Source organism: Simochromis diagramma, unplaced genomic scaffold, assembly GCF_900408965.1.
Source record: "Simochromis diagramma unplaced genomic scaffold, fSimDia1.1 OVJJ01000320.1, whole genome shotgun sequence".
Lineage (NCBI taxonomy): Eukaryota > Metazoa > Chordata > Actinopteri > Cichliformes > Cichlidae > Simochromis > Simochromis diagramma.
Window position 1 is genome coordinate 7,205,503 of NW_024386773.1, and position 25,089 is coordinate 7,230,591.

At 36.6% G+C, this 25,089-nt stretch overlaps 1 protein-coding gene and 2 long non-coding RNA genes across 7 annotated transcripts in view; 2 read left to right on the forward strand and 1 right to left on the reverse strand.

The window, feature by feature from the left end:
• The window catches only part of ephb2b (eph receptor B2b), a 122,423-nt gene extending 117,460 nt beyond the window's left edge, over positions 1-4,963 (reverse strand). For all 4 annotated transcript variants that reach the window (XM_040005600.1, XM_040005628.1, XM_040005610.1 and 1 more), the window contains exon 1: positions 4,797-4,963. In XM_040005600.1, the coding sequence (XP_039861534.1) occupies positions 4,797-4,848 (52 nt within the window). In that variant the 5' untranslated portion in view covers positions 4,849-4,963. The remainder of the gene's footprint in view (positions 1-4,796) is intronic.
• Positions 4,964-5,030: 67 nt separating this feature from the next.
• Positions 5,031-15,927, forward strand: LOC120717565. Its single transcript, XR_005692230.1, has 2 exons — positions 5,031-5,473; positions 10,969-15,927. It is a non-coding gene; the product is annotated as an uncharacterized LOC120717565 (long non-coding RNA).
• A 676-nt stretch (positions 15,928-16,603) lies between these two features.
• On the forward strand, positions 16,604-24,451 carry LOC120717572. Of its 2 annotated transcripts, XR_005692236.1 has the most exons (4): positions 16,604-17,068; positions 17,535-17,592; positions 19,414-19,492; positions 20,828-24,451. It is a non-coding gene; the product is annotated as an uncharacterized LOC120717572 (long non-coding RNA). The 2 variants fall into 2 exon arrangements; XR_005692235.1 differs by having other exon boundaries at positions 17,535-19,492.
• Positions 24,452-25,089: the final 638 nt, after the last annotated feature.

The following is a 25,089-nucleotide window of genomic DNA, read 5'->3' on the forward strand; positions in this document are numbered from 1 at the left end:
GTCCACACATGTGGTATCATGGATGCACCATTAATTTTAATTCATGTCAGTTTACACATGAAATACTAAAATGTCAGTTTACCATCACCTCTAGAGGACAAAATGTGTGTTGACTAGAAGGAATGAAGAGTTGGCTTCAGACAGTGAACCACAGAAGCAGAGCTGAACAGCCGAAAGCATGGAAACACTTTCAAACAGCCCATCATGCACTGAACTGAATTCGAAGTTAAACTGGTTAAAACAAGCTAAAGCCAGGAACAACATACAACTATTTTGCTTGCAAAGCCAACTGGAACAAAAGCTTACAAAACAAAAAAAACCCTTGTTTGGAGGTTTTCTGCTTAACTTTTAGATGTTTCTGTACTGATTTCCGTATATTCACTCTTGCAGAAATGTGACCAAAGTCTAGGTTTGATACATACAGCAGCTCACTGCGGTGACTGTAACCTTTTGCGAGGACTACAAAAATTTCTCAAGCAAATCAGTAATAATACTTCCATAATCTCACCCTAAAGGTAGCCATAGATGTCTCTGAAATGTGACACCCTGCTTCAAGTGAAACAACTGGTACCAGCACTAATTGAAATTTTGCATGCAAAGTGACAATGCCTGGGCCCTCGGCAGCATGGATTAAGGCTTGAATAGAGACAGATTCTTTGTGAAAGCCTACTGTGCCGGTTGGCGTGCAGGCCAGCTCCCTGCATCTGCTCACTGGGTGGACTGAGAAAACACTGGATTGTATACGGTCGCTCATTTTACCTTTATCTAATCCCATTTCAGAACCCGCCTCCGTCAGTCTTTTGTTACTCTTCCACAAGACATAATGCTTCCATGTTACACTCACACATCGATTCCTTACAAAACAATTCCGGTCAGAAACAGCCACTGAATTTACATATGAAAGCATTTTTTAACCAAACTTGGCAGGATTTTCTAAACATTAAGAGTCATACTCGGTCTCGAAGAGTCAGGTCATCCTATTTTGAGGAAGAAAAATGGTACTGATAGAAAATCCAAATGTAATACAAAGGAAAGTACATTCTTCCATAATTATTTAAAAAGGGAAACCATTTCAAACATCAACTTTGCCACTATTTGCCAACATTCAACTGAGTCTTCCAGTGTTCAATAGAGCACTGAAGGAATCCAGTGCATATTGAAATGCAATCAAATCTGTAAGACATTCTTTGAAGACTCCATGCTGTGATGTCATTCTGCCCCACGTCAGCATCCTCTACTGTGGTTTCTGTCCCTTTATATATTGTTCAAAGAAAAACAGGACGAAAAAAGTTATATCAGTGTGATCTATTCTCCAACTAACTTCACCAACACCACGCATACATGTCTAGATGGGGTTGTTATTGCATCACAGCAACACCACTCCTCCTAGAAAACATTTGCCATAGCTGCACTGCACAAACTGTAATACCACAACAGAAAGGGCCAAACGGAAAAGCCAAATTATCTGTCTTGTAAATTTCATCTCCTACAAACAAAACAGGCGACTCGAATTTTATGGCTCAGTATGAATATAAGAATTTCCACTCAGCAGAATTAGATGAGCGCCATCGTTGTTAGTGTGGCTGTCAACTGAACACTGATGACAATGAATGGCCAAACTAATGAAGAGATAAATCCACACTGTTTTCATAGACATGTTTGGCATAGCTAGGCTAATTTCCTAGGCAGTAGTATGTCCATTAATTTCCGAAAAGAGCCCGTCTGTTCTTGTTAACTAAACCAATAAGACATGGCATCAGCTTACATTAACACAAATAAACAATTTAGAGTTGTTTCACATTCCACGCGGTGAATTAAATGCCTTTGAAAACTGGCTGATTGCAGCTGATGAATGAATGCCATTTGTAGTTGTCTAACATGGTGATACTAACTGAAGCCGGGGGAGTACATAGCGAATAGAGATGAGACGCTGAGGGGGAAAAAAGATGATACGATAGCTTTAACATCGTTTGCAGTACACTTTTCGCAAAATAATCACTTGGTACACATTTGGTTGCCTGGAGTTCAGCCCCAGTTTTAATCCTTGCCAACGTGACCCTTGCCTGATTCTTTGATTCTCTGTACAAAAAAAATTGTATTTTCATGTTTACGCATTCAAAATAAGCTGTAGAAGACGCTATAATTTCATTCATCAATTCATTTTATATATTTATTTTTATTTTAAATATTTCTTTAAAAAAATGTAAAAAAACCAACTAAAACAACGTGATTTAGCGATCAACACATATTGAAATTACACGGGACAGTGTAACATAGCAGACAATAAATAAGCAACATGGACTATTGAGAAATAAATGCATTTGACATATTTTTCCCCGTTTACTGAAAAAAAAATAAAAAAAAATTGTGTCCCGGCACTTTACGTGTCAAAATGGTCCACTGGAGGGATTTCTTCTGTTGCATGCTGGGATGGGGCTCTTTTTTTTTTTTTTTGTTTGGGATTAGAGCCGCAGTGACCTCTTTTTCAACTCTTTATTTTACCTACGTAAACCATTCTTGCAACTTCATTGGACAGTCAGCTAGGGTGATTCAAGGGATAAAATGGAGGGTGGCGGTGAAGGGGGGGGCTGCTTCGGCTTGTGATGCGACTAGCTGGTTTCCACATCAAAACTGAAGTACCACAGTCCCAAACGGTACTTGCAACATGAATGTTGTATTTACCGTAAGTACTATCAAGAAATATTAACAGCATCATTCTTGGGGAAATCGCATAATTGCACAGCAATGGCTGTTTGAAGGACGTGCAAACTGCTGTTTGAGGCAATACACGCTGTCTACTTTCACATATTTTTCACATTAAATTTTACAAGTAGAGAAACAGTATCCATGGACATGTTTGTTTTTTAGAGAAAATGAGAAGACAAGAGGAAGTGGAACACTCTGTAGTGTGAATTTGATGTTATTTTTGGCATTTGTCATATCCTGTGTTACCCCTCACTCATCGACAGAATAGAGCAGATAAAAATCAAACAATAAATAAATAAGCATTATGAAAGCAACCGAGCACTCATAATAAGTCATTGAACAAAAGCAAACCTAAAATTACGTACATAAATACAGTATTTAGTTTTACAGTAAATTGTTTTATTGAATATAGTCTACATAAAATAACTATCTGGTAAATTTATATATATATTATAAATATATTATTAAAAATGAATTTGGGACATGAAGTTTTAATCTGCACAGTTTTAATGTGAACATATCTAAGCGTTTTTATATTGTTCATAAGAGAAAAATATATATATAAGTAAAAACAAAAATGCAATGTATGTATTGTATGAAATATGGGTTGCACATCATTTCCAGTATTTTTGTAATGCTGAGTGCACTGCATCTCTAACTTACCTAAGAAACAAGGTTGATGAAACCTTAAATTGAAAAAAAAAAAATCAAATAAAAATTAAATTAAAGCTAACAAATGTTCAACCTGCCAATAGGAAATGTAATGTAAGCTGTTGAGATCTCTCTTTTTTAAGTCTTGGATATGTTAACTACATTGAAACCATAAACTGGAACAGTCAGTAGTAGTCTGCATAAATACGCATGACATCTGTCAAAGTCTGTGCCAGTCCTACAGTGAACCTGGCACGTCCTCCAAACTTTCTGCACATATCTGGCATCCTGTTACATATGCACAAGTGATGTGAATATTTTTCCGTGTTTTTCTTTTTCTTGTTGTTTCATCCTGCTCTAACATTCAGCTGACTTTCCAAATAGTTTCTTTTCACCACCTGTAATTATGAGGTTTAGTTAAACTGACCAGAGGAGGAAGATGCATTTGTTCTCTGAGAGCATCCTCAAAATAGACTGAATAAATAACTGGGCTGACACTTTCCATTCTTCAGTGCTGAGTCTCCTAACCTGTCACAAAGCAACCTGAATCCATCAAATCAAAAACAACTGAAAATTACAATTTAAATCAAGACTGGAATTCTTAAATTAAAAGGAAACATGGTTTCCTGATGTTTAGGTCTGCTTATTTTTATTTAAGTTTAAAGAATCTAACATTAATACAGTCTTTCTCTGCTGCAGCACTTGTATATTATGCTGCATAATATGTGGGGAAACCTTACTTTGGAGCATCACTCACATACAACAGTAAACACACATTACGGGGATTATTTTCACCATTCAACCTGTTTCATTATGCGCTGAGCCACGATGACTCTTACCCTTTCCTGCTTAGCCAGGCTTTGCGTACAAATGACTGCATAGTGACCAGGCAGAGCCCTTTTGTGAGTCTGACAACAGGATGTTCAATGCTTATGTTTGTAATTGTTTTCCAGCAGCCTAAAAAACAAACAAATAAACAATTTAAGCAGAAGTCCTTGTTTGTCGTTTGTTTTGTTTGTTACGCTTTTGTCACCAACTGTTGGACAACTAATAGTGACACACCTCCACGGACAAAAAGGATGCGCCTTACCTGAATGGGATCTCATGTTTTATATTCTGCTGGAGCTACCTGTGCAACACAAAAGGCTGTACGTTTCCTCTCTTTATTAAGGCTATTAGCGCTTGATAACATCCGCAGCGCACCTGCGAGATGCGGGAACATATGTTTTATGCCCCACGGCCATCCCTCTGCATGAACCGACTCTGTCTTTGCTAGAATTAAGTACTAGAAATGCAATACTACTAAAATTTACACATATGAAGGCAGGAGGATGGAAATTTAGTCCGAAAAATAAATCGTGAAATCACGCGCTTTGTTTCAAACTCGAAGCCGGTAAGATGATGCGGCTTTACGCGTTGGGATGAAAACACTAGCTTACCTTCAATAGCTATTACGGCCGGTAAGGTCCATAATATCCATAGAATATCCATTATTGGTTACTTAAAAGTCCCAGACATTCAAATAAAATATGTTCCGAAAGCCATTGACAGCAAAAGCAGAGAGGGGACAGGCAGTCCTTCTCCTCCAATAGAGCGATCCCAGATAGCAGAGACTACGAACTCAAATCTGAACCAAGTTTGGGCGAAACCAAACAACCGACAGACAGAGGGGAGTACTGAGCAACATAGAAACACGGCTCTGTCTTTCAGGAAAATATTAGTCCAGTCAGTGCTATATACTCTAGAAACAGCAATGTAAATAATCAAGGTTAAAACATTCAAATTTGTAGTTTCGTCATTGTAAACGCTCATCAACACGTTTGTTCATCCCCGTCAAATCTACTTCAATTTACCCGGCTGTCAGTCATCGACAGAAGGACGGTCCACAGTACCTTACCTAGCGATAATTAAGTTTTTGTGGGGCATTTATAAAAGATGGAGCAACTTATTTTCACTGCCTCGCTGCTTGAAGTGGAAATAGTCGTTTTTGCTTTATCAGTCCAGGCTTGAATATGTGTTTGGGGTACACTTCGAGGCTCTTATAGGGAAGTAAGAACAGCTTCACCGCAGCTTTTTGGCGCTGGAACAGGTGACCAACAGGAGAGAAAAATGTGAAGTAAGTTTAACATTTTCATGTCCTCTTTATTAATATATTTTCTTTCCAAGACGCTTGATTGCGTTCAAATGTATACTTTTCCACAACCTTGTACTTCAGGCGGTTTCAGCGAAAAGTGATTCATAATGTTAATTCACCGTGTAAGCCTTAGTAATATTTTAATTACAAGCAAATGCTCGCATTGAGTGCAATTATAGTTCGTTTTTTGTGTTTCCAAATTTAAGAAAAAGTGTTATTTATATTAATCAATGTAACGATGTAATACAAGTACATTATAATCCAAATTATGAGTAGTACCATTTGAGTAACAGTGTTTTAAAAACGTTATATTACTTTCCCTCCCTTTGTTAAGGAAAATATGTGCGTCTGTGTGTGTGTTAATCACTTTCATACTTTGTGTAAAATTAATAATTTGATTTGAACATGTCATATGAACATACAGTAGTCTTTTAAAAACTTGCCAAAGAGTCAAATATGTATAATAAAATGTGACTCCAATCATTTAAAAATCAGATGATGTAAATCATCATAAAAAGAAAATCAGCTGATGTGATGCTGGCTCAGTGTTTCAGTACTTCAAAAATATGACACAATTAATCTTCCACAATTATTAACTTTGAGCTGTGTTTGCACTAAATTGATTTAAGTTGGCACAACAGAATCTGGCAGCTCTGTTCCTGGCAATCATTGCCATCTATCAATAAAAATGCTATACATAAAATAAATACACGTATCAAAAATCATACTGCCTTCAACTTTCATGAATTTTCTGCTGTTTTAATGGGATTACGCTTTGCCAAGCAGGTCCGAGTTGCCAGTCATAGTTGGCACCAAGTCAAAATTTATTGAGCATCTTGTGAGATATAGTTACATTTTTTTAATTTCTTGAGAGTAGTATAAAACTTATTTCCTGTTCTAGGAGTTGGTAGTAAAATTCCAGTGTCTTTGTAGGTACTGTGTAAAAACTAAAACACAGACTGGTTTTATATGACACAATGACAGGCATGGGGACTGACAGCGATACATTAAAACAGCTGCAGAAATGACAGAAAAGTAAAAAAAATGATCGCTTTGCTTTAAAAGCAACATAACGATATACACTGAAATGCATTCAGAGAGAGAGAAAGCCAGGCAAAAAATGTATAATTTTAATTTGCTTTTTGTATAAAGAAAGTACCAAACATTGTAGGACAAACAAAAGCGGGCTTGCAGATGTCCTCATGACATTTTGCAGTCCAAAGTAAACATGCATGAGGAGGATATGTCCTAGATACTAGAAGTTACTAAAGCTGGCTGAGGAACAAGAATTTATAATAAATTGTTTGTCATCAAACATACCCTTTTTTATTACATTCCACAATCCTGCAGCTATGCAGCAGGACTCTCATGGGTTAAATGAGCCAGGCTGATTTATTTGCCTCCACTGAGCTCAACTATATTGATTCCAGGTCACTTGACTGGCTGACTTCAGATCATGTTCAGGTGACTACAAAACAGATGGAACACAACGGCAAGGCACCGAGAAAGCAGCTTTTCCTTATAATGAATTCCATACAAGCTCAATATTGACTTAAGCCAGGAAAGAAGTGAAAGATGTTGAAGGAATGATATTAATACTTCTCTAATATTACACAGAGATCTCTCTTCCACGCTATGTTATGATGACTGCAATGTCTGTAATATATTGTAATGCAGAGCAGAGAGGTTTAACATTAGCCAGAAATACTCTTATGGTTGTTTACAACTTTGTTATCCACAAAAACGCAACATACGAGTGCTACAGCTAAAACAACACTGACCACAGCAGATGATATTAAATAAAAGCTACAGTATAACTCATATGCAACAAATTATGTACAACTATTCTCTTAACAATGCATAAAAGGTGCACTGAGAAATTAATTTGAAGTTCCTTCAGCTTGCTAAGGTGCAGCCACTGAATACATATTATGTGCGGGCAATTTGTGTGTTTTTAACAATTAAATATTCATCAGAATGATATTTTGGCATTGCTTAACATTATATGTATGAATTAGAAATATATTTTTATTTATTAATATAAAAGGTTTCATATAGAATTCACTGATTTAATTTAACACTAATATTTTACTTTATTCTATTCTATGTGATTGTGCTTTTTTGGCATTTGTTACCTATTTAATATCACCAAATAACTATTCCTTTCTTCATTTAATATTAAATATTTTATCAATACGGTTATAGAAATAGAAAGTCCTGGGTTAAATAATATTTAATATAGAGTGTAAAAAACTGTAATTTAAATATAGATTCCTGAGCATCCTTTGTATGACATTAACAGTTGCATTTATATTTATAGTAAATAATTAACAGGACTTTAAGTAAAAAAGTTTAACTTTTTTATTTTATTTTAATTTTCTAATTTTACTTAAAACTAGGAGAACGTTTAACTTTCATTTGTAAATTTCATATATTTTTCTTTTTTGGCAATTTCTTATATTCATCAAAATGTACCGTGCTTTTTATGTGCTATTTTTCAAAATTAAATATACATACTGACTATGAACAATATATTCATATTTATTAATTCAATATAATTTTGTATATTGATGAGAATGTAAATAATATTCATATGAGGGATCTCAGATTTAGAGACACAATATGCAGGCATTCATATTTTGTGTATACATTTATAAGGATGGGATTAAAGGAATTTAAATGTTTTAAAGGTCATAATATAGAAAAAAAAATTTATACAGAATAACAGAACAAAAGAATATATTATATTTTTGGCCAGCAGTAGTGGATGTCTTTTCCAATGATATGAAACGTCATTGCATCGACACTGCCACCTAGAGTTTAAAAGCTCACACCATTGACAAATGCCTTGGTACTGAATACACCGCAAATGTGTACCAAAAAAGTGTCTAAGGTAGTAATGTGAGTTGAGTCTAGTTCAACCTTTTTTTCACACTTGCCTGAAAGTGCAGCTTCTATTGTAATTACAGTTATAAAATTTTGCTATTGTGATAATTAGACTCATAAATTTAAAAATAAAGTTTCATGGTCTTAAAACAAGATCTTTTGAAATCAGAAATTCAAACCTCACTTGCATGATTATTTACACTAAATATCCAAACAACCTCTGGAATAAAAAGAAAGATTTGTTTGTTATTTATGTTTTAAGTTCAATTAGTTCAGTTTTAAATCACGTTTTCAGTCAAATTTCAATTGTTGTCATTGACTTTGTTTTGTTGACATATGATAATAATAATCTAATTTTACTGTATATTTTTACTAAAGAAAATTTCATAGCTTAAAATTCATTTGACCTCAGCCTATCACAGAACCCGTTAATGTTTAAAGACATGCTATTTTTCATTGGTGAAAATGAAATAAACTTCATGGGGGTGAGAATGAGTTTCTGCAATTCATAAGCTGTTTTTATCCTTTGGAATATTTAGCTTGCGCTTAGGTTCATTCAAAACAGACACACTGCACTGGAATCGATTTCACCTGGAGTCTTAAAGGGCTTACAGGGAAGTACTGCACCCAGTCAGCGTTAGCAGCTGGATAAGGACCGAGGAAATAAAATGCTCTCCATAAAAGTTGGTGTGTGATCCCTGACCCTGTGCCGAGAAAAAGCTGCGAACTCCTCTAATCTCGGGAGACCTTTTGCATGTGGATTAACCTTAGTTAAGACAAGGCCAGGCGGTGGAGAGTTGGCTGGAATGAACTCTGACAAGCAGAGAAACCAAAATTAATGTGGATCGTTCAGGATTTTAAATGTTTTTATTTTTTAAATTGTCAGAGCAGTGAAGACAATTTTTGTTGTTTTGTTAAAAAAAAAAAAAAAGAAGAAATAACACAGTCACAGAGGATCTAAATATATCGTAGTTGTTTTGAAAAGAAAGTATTTGTTTAGTGGAGTCGAAAAAAAATAGTCTTATTGCTTATCTTTCCTCCCCCCCCCCACTGCACTCCTACCACCCGCCACCACCTTCCCAGCGTATTGGTTTACCCCTGCCAAAAATTTAATTCAATCCGGCTAAGTTGCTCCAGCTTTAATTAAATAGACCAAAAGCCTTGGCAGGGTTTAATTTACTTTCTCGTTAAGTGAACTTTACAGAAACTGTATAACTTTCACTAGTATACTGCCGGGACCTGATAGAAGGTTTTTCTTTATTATTATTAAACTTTTTAAAATCAAATCACACCATTTCCAACAACTGAGTTGAGTTTTGAGGTGAAGTGAAGGCTGAAGTCTGGTTTATGTTGGTCCACTGGCTTCTAGTCAGATGGAAATGTGCTTGAATGGTGTACGCCTGTCAGAGGGCAGACAACACTTTTTATCATCATAATAAATCTTAGATCTATTGCTGTAAAGCAGAGACCCAGTAAAAAGTGATTCAGCTGACAGTCATGATGAAATGAATGCCTTGATAAAATGGCAGTCATCAATCATGACTTTGGTTTTGGATGCTAACGTCCCCTCTAAGCTCTCTGCTAATTGATATGAACTGTTCACATAAATCAGCTGCTTTGTACTGATACTGCGTGCTGTTGACACTGTGGTTTGCATTTCGGAACTAAAGATTTTATTTTTCCCATAACACATAATAAGTTGGAGTCCATGTGTGTTGCAGTTATTCTCCTGTAATGTGGATAGTTTTGTTGTATTGGAAACAAACTAGAACGTTTTCCTAAATTTAAGGATGCATACTTTCACTTATATCTTCACTTCTACTAACTTGACATTGTTTTGTGGACTGTCTAAAAATAGCCGAAGTCTGACTGCAGATGAGTCCAGACTTCAAACACTATTCGAAATGACCATTAGCGGCATATAGAGCTGTATACACATGCAGATCTGCACCATTAAATGAACTGCTTTCTTTCTTAAGGAAAAACTAAAATTGTTCTTAGGAATATATTTAAATGAAGTCTCAATTAAAAAAATAAACAATAAAGGTAACTTCTTTAGTGTACAGTGGTCGTATCACTGTTGCCTAGTTAGAGTGACTTCTATATAACACCTTTAAATTTTCATAGCGTAAAGAAGGAAAAAGTCAAGAAGCAAAAATGTTCCTTCTTTTTTCGCTCACTTCTCTTGGTGTACAGACAGTCAATTTGTTTGTCTTCAAGATAGCTTTAAATAAATACAAGATTACATGTATATATAAATATATACTAGTATTAAACTTGATGCTTTGGGGTTTGGGACTATTTGTAAAATATCTGAAAAAAGTGGTACTGGGTACATTTTAGTAGTTGTTGTCTCAATCACTAAATAATATGTTTTATTTATCTCATACGAGTGGCATGATGTAGCAGAGAGAATATGTTATGGGAATTATCACACAACACGTAAAAAATATGTATCCGTAATAAATAACATTTACACAACTACATTATTTATATAGCATTTTTATTGACTTTGGATGTTGCAAGCTGAGCAAGCTTAAATAAAAACCAGACAACTGTATGTCTTATCTTTTTCTCTTTTCTCCATCTAGACTGTCAGCCATCACAGAACAACAGATGGAGGTGCACGACAGGATATTGCTTCTAAGAGGATTCCTGTTTCTTTCCCTGTCACTCTGGACATTTTTGTGGGGACAGACTCTTTCATCGTGACCCAGCTCAAATGGCTTACTGGAACTGGTGTAGAGTTGATGGTTAAGCCCTCTAAAAGCCACCACTACCCGTGTTGACCTGCTTGGCAAACAGAATTTCCCGATCATATCTGCTGTGAATAACATTTAAATAAGTAACCGGGTGGGATTAGAAAGTACTGGTGTTCTCCTAAGTCTCTGAACTCTGACGTTACCCGAATAACTCTAAGGTATGTGCCAGCTCTTTGCATGTTAATGGCCCGGTATCAGATTTTCTCGTCTCTTTAGCACTACCGTAACATCCTTACAAGAAGCAGTGGTTCCCTCACATCAGCTTGTAGTTAGAATATCAAATGCAGGAATATTTGCTCCTGCATGTGAACAAATATGCAGGCAGACATTATGATATTCACATTTCTACAAAGAATCATTTCTAGAAAGAAGTTTAAAAGATAAATATTTGGTCATTGACTCTTATTAGCATTACAACACAATTAGCATTTTTTTACTGTTATGGATGCACCACCATTATCATTAATAGTAACTTTTTTAATTAGGAAAATAAAATATTAGTTGTTTACCGTCTCAATAGCATGACAGCAACCGAGTGATGTAAATCAGAAAAAAAACTGAAAAATCATCAAAAATAATTTATGACAAATTTGAGGTAATATGTGCTGTGGATGTTTCGAGTTCTACTAATGACATAATGTACGATTTCTAAGATAGCGAGACGCTGTAACATATTTACTATATATGGATTAATTTTATCATTTTGGAGTGTAAAGTATTTTATTACTTCAGTCATAAAGATATTCTGAAAGTTTGTATTTAAAAAAAAAAGGCAACTGAGGGCAGACGCTTGATTTCTTCTTTTGTTCTGGCCGCATTTTTATTGCAGAAGCCCTCTCTCATGGCACACAGAGCATGCTGACGTGCTGAGCCTGTAATCTGTTTTATCTCCATGCATGGAAAAACGAGCCGTTTTTTTCACTTGCACAGAAAGCTATATAGTTACATACAGGTGAAGGTAGAACTTTATTAATCATAGTGACTGAATAGTGAGTTTTAACTTATTAATTTTTTTTTAAATTCAAAGTGGTGTTTACTTACTGCATGATTATGGTAACCTGGTATGTAAATCGGCATAAATAGAGGAGATGTATATACTTACACATCATCTTGTGTCTTTATGAGGAAATATCCAGCATTTTGTATGATTATCGGGATCGTCCCGAGTTATTAGGGTCACATTAAAAGTTTTACCAACTGTCCAGAGTAATGTAGCAGTTCAGTTTATCACAGTAGTAACATAAATGTCCTTATTAGCTTTTGTAATACTATTTTTGACTAAATTTAATTTAAAAGCATTATATCTTATACCTTATATCTGTACTTTTTTAGGCCATGTCGCATTAGTGATTTCACACACCTGACTGACCTCCTAAGGCGAATGTAGGTTTTCACGCTTGCACAGTTCAATGAATATCTAATAAAAATTCTACAGTCATGTAATGACTTCATGGGGATCTAGATATAGATGCTTTTCCGGTCGGAAAACATAAAAATGGTTAATTTAACTTGGTTGCTGCTCTGAGGGATATTACCTCTTTACTGTATTTCCTTTGTATTTAACCTAGACCCTAAGAGGAAGGAGGGAAACTCAGAATCTCCTGGGGGAACCAATTATATTTTCTCCTGTGTTCTCTGCAATATAATGACTTTGCAGCAAGATCATTTTTCCTGCTTCTGTTTTATTTTCTTCTGGTTTTATCTCAGTAGACATAAGAAATTAAGCTTATTTCACTCAAGGATCATTTCTCTGGTCCCCTTATCCTGTTTCATTTTATAGTTTTTACCTAACGACCACTATAACAGGCTATGAGGGACTGTCCTGCTGCCTGTGGTAGCAGGTCAGTGCTCGAGGTAAATTATTCTATTTCGCAAACTGTTATTCAATTCATGCTATAAACAATGATCGCTGTCTTTTAAGGTTGGCCCGGAGCAACTCCAAATTCAGTGGTGAACAGTTCCCCTGCAGATCATCATGCTGAATTCAGCCATAACTTTTCATGCAGTCAGTCATAAAGTTTCAGCTTGAACAGACGTGGTAGGTTTCCAAACCCAATAGCTTGTGGCTAGATTTTTCTTTGCAGTCTAGCACAAATCGCTGACCACAGACCAGACCAGAATTTGTCTGGAGGCTTTAAGGATCCTCAGATGTTCAACAGAGTTAACTTGCCAAATATATAGGAATTATATTTAATGCTTATGAAGTCTATAAAAAGCAACATACAATTTAAAATGTATGTGATTACAACAAATTGGACATGTACTTGATTTAACAAGCCAATACACAAACATGTCCTGGTTATATGAAGAATAAGTACAAACAGTGACGTATTTTAAATGTGGGTGGTGGCGCTGCACTGTGTATTAGTGTCTAGGCATACACATTTATGCGTTGTATAAGCATGTACGCAAGTGTCCCAATGCCACTCCATGTAAACGTCTGTATTTGGAGAGGGAACAGAGAGGGCTGAAGTACAGAGCAGAGTGAGGAAATAGAGCAGAAGAATACAGGCCTGACGTAAAGAAATCCTGGATAATTCTGCCCTAAGATGTGTGAGGGCTACAAAGAGCAGAACGCAACATCCAGAGGTTGTTCCCATGGCAACCTTTGCCCAGGGAGATCACTGACCCTCCCGCCCTGCAGTGCAAGCGGGGGCACAGATTGTAGGTCACATATGGCACCAGTGATCCAATCAGGTCTAATCTGGCTTGACTTTTAGGTCATAAATTATACTGGCAAGCTGGTATATATTCAGGCTTCAGTCAGCTTAGCTGTCTAACAATGGTTGCTTTAAAAGACAAGTTGATGAACTGACCCGTTAAGTAGGCATGTAAACAAATGTACATTTCGTCCGTCATTATGGAATACATACAGATCGAGAGCATAAGCAAAGCATAAAAAGCACCATCGTATTGATCTGTTGGGTTGGCTAAATGCAATACAATAAAAGAGCAATTCAGCAAAAGAATGGCTTTGCATTGTTACACATGCTGATTACGTCTATTAAACAATATACACATGTACCAAAAATGTAATATGTCCAACATTACAGAAATGATCACATGCACAGTATTTTCACATTAAAATATAAATGTGAATGTCAGTTTCTAGGTCATGTCAGTAATGTTAAATTGTCTTTTCTGCAATATTGTATTAAAAATAAGGTTTTTTAAGTATTTAAAAGATATAATGCTGGTAAAAGGTTACCTTGAAATATTTTTAAATCTTTTTTCAAGCCAAAATACACACTTTTTTTTCTTTTTTCTTTTGTACAACAGCAGAGTTAACAGTTATTTGGTATTTGTGAGAGCTAGTGCCATTTCTTAGCTTAGCTTATCTACTTAGCACTTTTAATTTTTATTTTTAGGTTTATTTAAGCGTTGTCTGACAGTATGTTTGTACTAAGTACCGCAGCAATTTCCTAATGTTGTAAACCTGCTCAACATTTGGCAATAAAACCCTTTCTGATTCTGATTTAAAGTAGTCAACACCAAATGTGGATAAAAAGCATTTTTTAACACTTGTGATATCTGAAAATTCAATAAGAAGTAATGTGTTTGCAAAATTCTATTTAAGTATGATTATTCTCATAAACTTAGGACATGTAACATTACTAATCTGGGATGTGGAAACCCCACAAAGGGAAATGAGAAATGCCCGATTGCACAGGAATTGCGTGTTGGTATTTCACAATGTTTAAATGAATTATAATGCCCCTCCCAAAGTTCTTGTATCATCCGCACACATATGTAATTCATGATGACCTCAATATCACCAGTGTGAGAAACTCTGGGGGAAGCTTTTTTTCTGGATGTGGATGTTAGATGCCGGTGGTCATGCAGCAGAAACACAGATATGATATGAATGATTCATACACCATGTTCCTGGAATATTGGGATAGGGAACCTGGCCATCATCAAATGGGCCTTGTAGTTATATGTGCCTTTGCAAAGAGTTTCCAGACACAAGAAAAAACACCCACAGATACATCATTGTGAACTAAGCTTTTAAATCCTAGCTTAAGTTGGGGTTGTTTCATGGTCTGGATCATCTGAATTTCCTTAGCACTCACTTATGCATTAATAAAGCAGATGTTATGTGTGGTATCTTTGCTGCATATTTAATGGATGCTTTTTTGTTGCCTCAGGTTCTATATTTTGCTTATATTTATTGTGTCTAATATATGTTTCCCCATGTTTGTGCATATCTTTTTCTGTTTTTCAGTTTAAATCATTTTAAGATAAATGAAATGAAATGTGCAACATAAATAGCATTTCTATCTGATTACACTTTATGCATTCAGGTCAAACTCAGTCTGATAGAAAACTGCTCCTGATCTCGAACCATCTCTACTCACTCACTGCCCCGTGGTTTGTGATTTCATGAGTGAGCTGGTAATAATCACGGGTGACTGGATTTTCACCTTTTTGCTGAGATCTATACATGAAGGCGCAGCTCCACTGTGAGACCTTGAGCTGCCATATGGGAATGCCTGAATTCTGAAGTCGGACAAGTCTTTACATCTGCTTCTCATTGCCTTATCTGCATCTTATATGCACCCAAGTAAAGGAAACCAGTGTATATTTAGCAGAATTGCTGTAATTATTTTAAAAAAAGCCAAATATGACAAATTATTGCAGTATGAAGAGTGTTTATATGTTCTTTTTGGTGGTGGATCTGTTACAGTGTTAGAAATAAATGGAAATGGAATGTAATTTTAGACATCTCAACATATTCAAGAAAAGCACCTGCAGGTGTTAATAAAATTATACCAGTTCAGCGGTCTAGAATGAAGCATGACTTATTTGTTTTTTGTTTTTTCTCTTGGCTTTTTCGCCCTAACTCTGTCTCTCTGTGCTCTACTTTTCTTTATTTCTTTTCTCGTTCTCTTCAGCCTTCAACCAGTCGCAGCAAATAGATGCCCCTGCCTGAGGCTTCTTCCTCTTAAAACTGAGTTTTTCTTTCCCACTGTCACATAGTGCTTACTCATTGCTTGTAGGTTTTCCTTCAACAATATTACAGGGTCCTTTACCTTGGTGGATAACAGGCCTTGAGGCAATTGTTGTGATTTGGCACTATATAAATAAACCTGAATGAATTGAACTGGAGGGAGTATGTTATGATAACAGAAAACATTCAGTAAATATTCAGAAAATTTCAGCAATGAAATTATTGTACATTCTGATTTCAGTTGAACATATTGAGAGGATTACTTGTGAATGTTACTCTTATTTTTTGGGCTCAGTCTTTCTTTTAGTGGAAACTGGTCACTGGTCTTGATGTCTGCCTGCACAATTATGACTCATGACTGCATCTAGTCAGAGTCAACTGTCTTATCTCTTTTCCCTCCTACAACGACTTCCTACATTTCTTCTGTCCTTAAGTCATTTCAATTAGGCTGATACACCAAGTTAAATATATCTTAACAAATATTACTCCTTTAGGTTGATCTGATGAATTATTTCCTTAAGAAACACAACAGATTGTCAAAATTGGCTAGGCTGATTGGCAAACAGTACAAAGATAAGAAAACCAAACTGAATGAGGAATTAATTATTAAAACCAAAACTGGGAAAACACTAGGAAACCTGAACAGGAGCATGGAGACACAGGAGTGGGTAAACAGACCCTCTGAAAAAGGACCAGGGAAAACAGAGACAATATATACACTGAGGGATGATCAGGGAAGTGGAAACACATGGGAACACATCAGGGACAAATTAGCACATAGCAAAACAGGGAAGCAAAACTGAACACAATGTACATGAGATGAGGGGTTGACAAAATAAAACAGTAAGAAGCACTCACACCAAGATCCAGACAAGGACACACAAGCTTGACACCAGGACGGGGATAAACAAACATGGGAACACAAGAGAGACTGGGGAGACAAGGACAAAACATGAAGAAGAACATGGGAATAAACAGGTAAGGGGGACAGAACACTGAGACATGACTGGATGAGAGAGAGAGGGTGAGAGACACTGCAAGAGTAGATATTAAATAAGGGAAATCAATACAATACAGTGTTATCACAGTCATTTCACATTAATCACCAAAATAAATCTAAACTAAATAAAATAAAATAAAATAAATGGAAAACATAAGAGCTTAGTGAAAACTAAAGGCAGCGATGTCTGTCTGCAGAGGATGAGTAGCTTTATTGTTGCATTATATTCCAAATTATATTGCTATGTTACAATGCTGATTGACAGCCTATAATTATATTGTTCATTGTGATTGTTCTGCATAAATAAAGAGAAAATATTGTGGCAGTGTGCTAATCCTATGACTAATGTTGTGAGTATAAGGCTGACTCATACCAAGTCTGTATGAACTGTTTCTAGCTGTACTGTTCCAAACTCTGCATCTGTGTCTTTAAAATGTCTTCAAGGGGAACTTGATGGAACATGGCTTGATGGAACTTTCTGGTACAGCGAAGTGCACACAGAGTGAGTGATCCGACCTTTTCTTGTTACTGAATCATGCAATGTTCAACCTCTCAGACTGCTTGTTTTAGGAAACCCGTCCGAACGCATGGAAGAGAAGTAAGACAGGATGGAGGAGCAAAAGGTGACAAGAGCAGAACTCTGACACTAATGCAATCTGAAGTGGCCTGTAATGCGGTGTTTATAAATTGAAAAAATTGACCTTCCTTGGAGAGGTGACACAAGCCTGCACTCCGAGATGTTTCAGGGGCTAAGTGGAAGTTTCAGAGCAAGCTGCAGTGGAGCCTGAAGGCCGAGCAAATTTTTCATGAGTAATTTAATATCTGGAACATGAGAGCGTGCTCCACTCAGAATCCTGGCCCGGATACGGACAGTGATCTGTCAAGGAGGAGGGGGAGAAAGTCAAAAGGGAAAACCAACGAGTAGCCAAGACTGTACATCAACTTTCATCCAAGGATGCTTAGGAATGATGCATTGCCACCAACCTCAAAACATGTCTTTACCAGGAAATGCTTCTGGGAGACCAGTTTTGGGGGATTATTCTTCATTTTGTTTAAACGTGAATCTCTCGGTTCTTAAAAATGATCCAAAATTGGGTTTCGGTTCATTAGCACCATGCAACACAAGTGTTAGTTCACATAATGTGTTACTCTTAAATATTATTCAAAATTTGCAAGTCAAGCCTTCTAACGTAACCACTAACTCCTACTAAATCATCAGATGTGTAAAAGGACTGAAAAACTGGGGAGTTGTGTTGTCAGCAAAATGTTGCAACACCAATAGTGAAGTCTGCTGCTAGGTCTGTAGCATGGGCCACAGCAATTATGACTTGGTACAAAGCTTCTGCTGCTGAGTAACCCAGTCTATGGTCCAGTTCTTCTTCAGTCCTTACACTGCCTCCTGCTCAACAACAGTCCTTGTTTAGCCCTATGACCTTTGGGCAGAAATAGTGGAGAAACAGAAACCAGAGTTGAACAAACCACTGCCAGTCTAGGATTTTTGTGGATGAAATTTTGAGGGTTATGTTATAATCCTGGAATTAAATCTATGAGTGGGGAAAGGCACACATAAACTTATGCAGACTGGACCACCAGCAGTCACATGCGGCTTCAGATTATCTTGAACTCCTTACTCCTTCCCACTGGAAGTCTGGAAGCGAGAATGGCGTGTGGGAGAGAAGTCTTCCTCACAGACAAAAATCAGTCATGCAGTCTCTTCTTTTATCAATCCAATTGGGCTAAATTCAGGAACATCTTGTTTCAGAGTGAAGCTGAAAAATATATTCATGTATTTACTGATTTTAGTAATAAAAGCTCTTCAGTTCCCTTCACTGAGCCCATGTTAAATCCAGAATTGAATTTAAAAACCTTCCCCCTAACAAATCTGAGATGAATGGCCCCATCATCTCTTGTAGACCTTTTAATATTGTGTCAACACAACAGTGCATTTTCCTCTCAGTTGCTTATTTGGGGTTCCAAAATCTTCCACAAGTAGGCTAAGAAACAGTGCTTTCGGTTATCAGACTCCTTTCCTGTGGAACCAGCTCGAATGTTGGATTTAGGAGACAGACATCATCTCTATATTTAAGATTAAGGGTTAAAATCCTCCTTTTTGATAAATCTCATCCCTTAATTTCACATCCCTCAGATGTGAGGGATGATGGTGCTGTATACTCAGACTGTTGTGTGACCTCTCATGATGCCCTCAGTATTTCCTTTCCTTTACACCCTTTGTGTTTAAATGAACTATTGTGACGGGCCATAACAATGCCATTTACTTTTGTCTTCTCTCTCTTATAGTTTTGTTTTGTTCTTGTCTCTTCAGTTTTCTCTTTCCCCTCACTTCCCACCTGGCAAGTGACTGCGCCTCCCTGAGCATAGCAGGAGGTCTCTTCCTGCTAAAGGTAAGGTCTTAATTCTCACTGTTGCCAAGTGCTTGTGCAAAGGGGATCATCTGATTTGGGGCTTTTCTCACCAGAATTGTGCATGTACTTTACATGTAAAACACTTAAAGGTGCTGCACAAATATACTGCATAAAAAGTGTGATTTTCTCAGTGAGTGCCGCTGTAAATTACAAGTCAACACCTCTTGAAAATGTTGCCTAAACTGTTTTATTTAGCTGAAACACACATAATAATAACATGCTCATGTGCCAATGTTGCCGTTTTCTGCGGTGGACAAAGGGTTAGCACCAGTAATCTGAGTAGCTTGTGGCTGTGCAGCCCCATATGCACCAAACTGCAATGCACTGTGTACTCTGGCACCTTTTTGCCAGAGTACACAGTGCACCACCATTATTTTTTTCAGCAATCTAAACTCGAGTGGCTCGTCTGTCGGATCAGACACGGGTCTGCCTTGGCGCCCCATGTGAGCCTTGGCCACCCATGACCTTGTTAGTGGTTCATCACTCTTCCTTCTTTGGACTACTTTTGATATATACTGACCACTGCCGACTAGAAATACCACTCAGTTTTAAAGATACTCTGAATCCACTCATCTAGCATCACAATTTGGCACCTTGTCAAAAAGCACTTTTTCTTACAGATTTTTTTCAAAATCATTCCGTGAGTATATAAAGGATAATTTGGTCTTTATTGTTGTCATATGATATTGTTTTTACCTGAGAAACGTAAAGACTTATTTTAGATGTTGTAAATTTTAGCTTTTCAGTAGAGTTTAATGATTAATTATGCAAAATAATATTCATGAGAAAAATGATAGTGTCAGATACAGCCCTGCTGTATCTAGTGTAGTTATGTTTTTTTCAACTGCATATGGCATCATCCTACTGGCGCGCACACACACACACACACACACACACACACACACACACACACACACACACACACACACACACACACACAAAGTCAGATCCTTGTATTTGCATAGAACATAAAACAATTCCCAGGACAAGGAAACTACAGATACATGAATCCTAACAGTACTAGTTATTCAGCTGTGTATAACACCACATCACAATGTCATGTGAGTGAGAAAATCTATTTGACAAAATTTGGAAAAATGCCGTTTTACGGCTATATTCCTGCATAGTAGCATTCATATTTTATTGCATATATATTGTATATTTTATTCAAATATTTTTATTTTGATGATGATTTATCTTAAATACAGCATACAAAAAATGATGTTACTTAAGGGAAACACAGTTCTGCAGCACTGTTGTATTTTGATGGCCTTGTTGTATAAAAGGAATGTAATTCATAAAATATTTTTACAGGTCATGTTTCTACAATCCAGTCACTGCTTTGCAACAATAACTTGGAGAAAGAATTGTTTTTATCAGTGTTAACATCATCTTTGGAGGACATAACTAAGCCATGACTTCAAGCTGCTTCAATGGGTGTATTCCTGATTGTTCAAAAAATTCTTTGCATATAATTAATTCTTGACACTCACCTCAAAAGTTAACATCTCTTCATTTCACCATCCTCTAGCTATCTTTAAAGTTGGGTGATTATCAGTATACAGATTTTCCCATATTAGATTCTTTTGTGAGAAACTGTCATCTACAAAATATTTAGTATTCATGGTCATGATCATTTTATATCATTAAACATCAAACCAACCAGAGCCCTTTGGATAAAAAGCCTTTGCTTTACTACTTAAAAAAATAATATTTAAAGCTGCTCTTGATGATATTTTTCTAAATAGGTTATTTATATATTTGAAGGTTCATCATAGATTGAATTAACTCTTCTGGCTAATCATGGCAGCTCTTTCACTGAAGAACAACCATCCACACATCCATTATCTTATACTTATATAAAGTTGGCTCACAGTGACAGGATGCTATGTATTCTGGTACAATGCCTGCAGTACTGCTGGTGCGACGCCAATCTGCAGGTCCAGCTCACACTCTACATCACATCACATGAATAAGATGTAAAGGCACTTGAACTCCCTTGCTTGGGGCATCAGAGAATCATGGCCTCAGACTGGGAGGTGCTGACTCTCATCCCCAGCCATTTTACACTAGGCTGCAAACCACTCCATGTGCATGCTGACGGTCATGCTACGTTGAAGCCAAAAGAACCGCATCATCTGCAAAAAGCAGGGATGTTATTCTGAGGTTTCTAAAGTGAACACCCTCCTCCTCTCCCAGCTATGACTGGAGAGCCTGCTTTTTACTAACCTAAAAATAAAACAGCAAAAGTTTTTGTGAGGTTATAGTTAAGTTGGTTAAAATACCTTCCTGTCTGTCCCTTGTCATTTGTGTCCTGCTGAATTTTTGCCAGGAACGTTTAATTCTATTTTTGTGCTATTAATTTAGCAAACCTCTAATTTAAAAAAAAAAAGATTAGGTTGCTGAAAACATTATAAAGGTATTTGCTACACAGTGTTTTGTTTTTTTTTTTAGATCTCACTGAGGTTTAACATCAGGAGGATGAAGAATTTAGTGAATCATAATTTTTATTGTACTGTTGCTTTTATATAGATTACCACTGTAATACCACAGTTTGTGTTACATTCATAGAAATGTTTGAATTTTTTTTATTTTTTTCAACCTTTACTTATACAGGTAATCCCATTGAAACTGAACGTCTCATGTTTGTTTGTTTTTTTTATTTATGGCAATATAATTATATGTTTTTAAATGGGTAACAACAAGATAATCAATATTAAAAAATATTCTGTCCACTAATCTTTCTTAAAAAGTGGCACTTCCCACAGTTTTTTCTATCTAAAGCATCTAAAAACATTTATCAGCTTACTGACTGAAAACCTAGAGCTTATGCTTGTTTATCACAGCAGACTTTCTAACTTGTTCCAGCAAGTAAAGCACAGATAAAAAAAAATAGCATGAGTTGTGACTGACTGAAATTATTTTAGGCATGCAGGGACCTGGTCTTGTGCATTGTTGTTATAAGCTTACTAAGAAATTCTCATTAGCAGCAGCTATGCACATGCTCAAACAAGTCAAAATTCAGTTGTTAATAAGGTCTGCGGCTGCGACACGACCTGTGTCACAGTGATTTCCAAGATTAGAGCTATTCTCTCTCCACCAAGTGGCTCTTCAGTAGGTTACTCTCCATGATACTGTGAAGCTGCTGACATTAAAATCGATCGCTGTCAACACACTGTCAGTCCTGATACCACAAAGGACATTGACAACTGGGGCTGGTGAGAAGACCTGCAGATAAGGACAAATGTCTCTGATAGAGACCAGACGGGAAAAGAGTATGAAAGAATTTACCACTTGACAGTCCCAGGTGCTTCTTTATATGATTTCATGGATGGACTTGAGTTAGTTAAAATACAATTAAAACATTCAAAATGGACATTAAAACTATACAATATATTTTATTTTAATGAAGCTAAATCCTTTTTAAGGCTGAAAAACTATGATTTTATGTTTTTTTACATTTATTTTTATTTTTTTGTGCATGTGTTGAAACTATTTTTATTCTCATACAAACCAGTGTCTTTTCAATGTGCGGTGGGCCAAATGTTCAGCATGGTAGAAATGTAATGTAAACCTGTAAACCCACTCTGAGAGTGCGCACGCACCATCCCACCAATCTGGATCTGCTAAAGGAAAAAAATGTAATATATTCTTCCTTTATCGTGCCCCACTTTACCACTAGGTTTAATGACAACTGCCCTTTTAGTTTTTACATAGTCCTGCTGACAGACAGATAAACAGCAACAGTAAATGTATTGTATGTTTCAGACTATTAGTGGCTTTTTACTGAGAGAAAAAAAAACAGCAAATATTAGATTCATGATTAATTCTTTTGATTTAACTGTGTTTGTACACACGTAAAATCCACAGAATATATCAACTACAAAACCTGTGAGACTGAGTTTAGGCTCTGTGTCACGTGGTTATGTGACGTGTTCACAGCAAACACTGGATGGTAAAGTGCTTGTGCTTACCCAGCTTCGAGCTTCACCATAAGCCATGGCTGGGTGGATCTGGAGTGTTACACAGGGGTCATGAAGAGTTTGGTAGTCTGAACTCGCTGATGTTAACTGAAGCATGCAAGCATCAATGCTTGCACCCCCTCGAGGCACTGCTGCCCGCTAAATCTGTGTCAAACTACGTAAACCCAATGCATCTCCTCTGCAGTGCAAAATCATGAGAGACATCAGTTGTTCGCCTCTAGAGGCCGATCAATGGGCCAACCAAACTTATTAAGCTGCGTAAATGACATTCGACAGAATCTACTAAGTGTAAAACCCCAGGGTGGAATTAGGAAGGGACAGACACAAATATACACAGTCAATGACCTCTTTGCAATGCTTTGCTTCAGCTTTAAAGGTCCAGTGAGTGCTTTACATGTACAGCATCATAGTGATATGAAGCACTGTGAACCCAAAACATTGATATTACCCCAGAATTTAATTATATTTGTAATGTGAGAGTTCCTATTACTCCCAGTTACACAATATAGTTACGTTCCTGTATGAGAGAAGATCAAATCAAGTACTTAGGAAGTTACTTTCTACTACTTGTTTCTCTAGATTCCTTCCTTCCCTCTTGCACTCCATTTTTCCCTTCTTCCCTTTGTCTCTCTTTTTTTCCTTCTTTCCTTTTTTCTTTTTGGAATATTAGGATGTATTTAAATAGGATACAAGCCAAAGAGCTTGGAAACTGCTCAAGGTCTCACAAGATGGCTGCACACTGCAAGATTCAAACTGTGGATGAAGAACAGAAACCAAGAGCCACATACAAATTTGACTGGATTATCAGTTAACTGTTCTGAAAAAAGAATGAGATGTACATAAAAACCTATTACTGCTTGAAATGTATAATATAGATAATTAAGAATGTCTTTCAAAATTGTTGAGTTTTTTTAAGGTTGTCTGCCCCCAAGAGGTCAAAATATCTAAATACAGTTTTAATCAAACACAAGTTCTTTTTCTTTTTGTTTCAGCAACCAGTAAGAGGTTTTTCATGTTGTATTTCATGTTGGTGTCTCACGGTGGATAAACTCAATGTCTTCCAGGGGTATCCATTAATATAAAAGACTTTATTAACCTAAACATAATGTAATGCATGTCAAAAATAAATAATTATACAACCAGATAAATGGCTAAACAAGCATGAAGCATGAAAAGGCACTGGAAACAGATGGAACTTTTCCCCAGCGCAGAGACATCCCATGAAAATGCACAACCCTGCAATTACAGTTAGTTGTACTTCTCTGCTTCACACACACACACACACACACACACACACACACACACACACACACACACACAGGCAGACACATACACACAAGCACACCAACACTTTCATGCATTCTTGATCTGTTTATGGTTTGTTCGTGTCACAGTGAAGGCCATTTGCTGACCTATATAGACAGCAGCGTTTGAGTAACTCGTGATGGGAACGCTACGTCCAGATGCCCCTCTGTTTGCTCGGGAGTGAAAATAGGTCAGAGGTCGGGAGAAAACCAATGAAAGAATGGGATTCACACAATCAGCAACGAGCATCATGGAAGAGAACAAAAAGTCTGAGCTGTTTCCTTATGC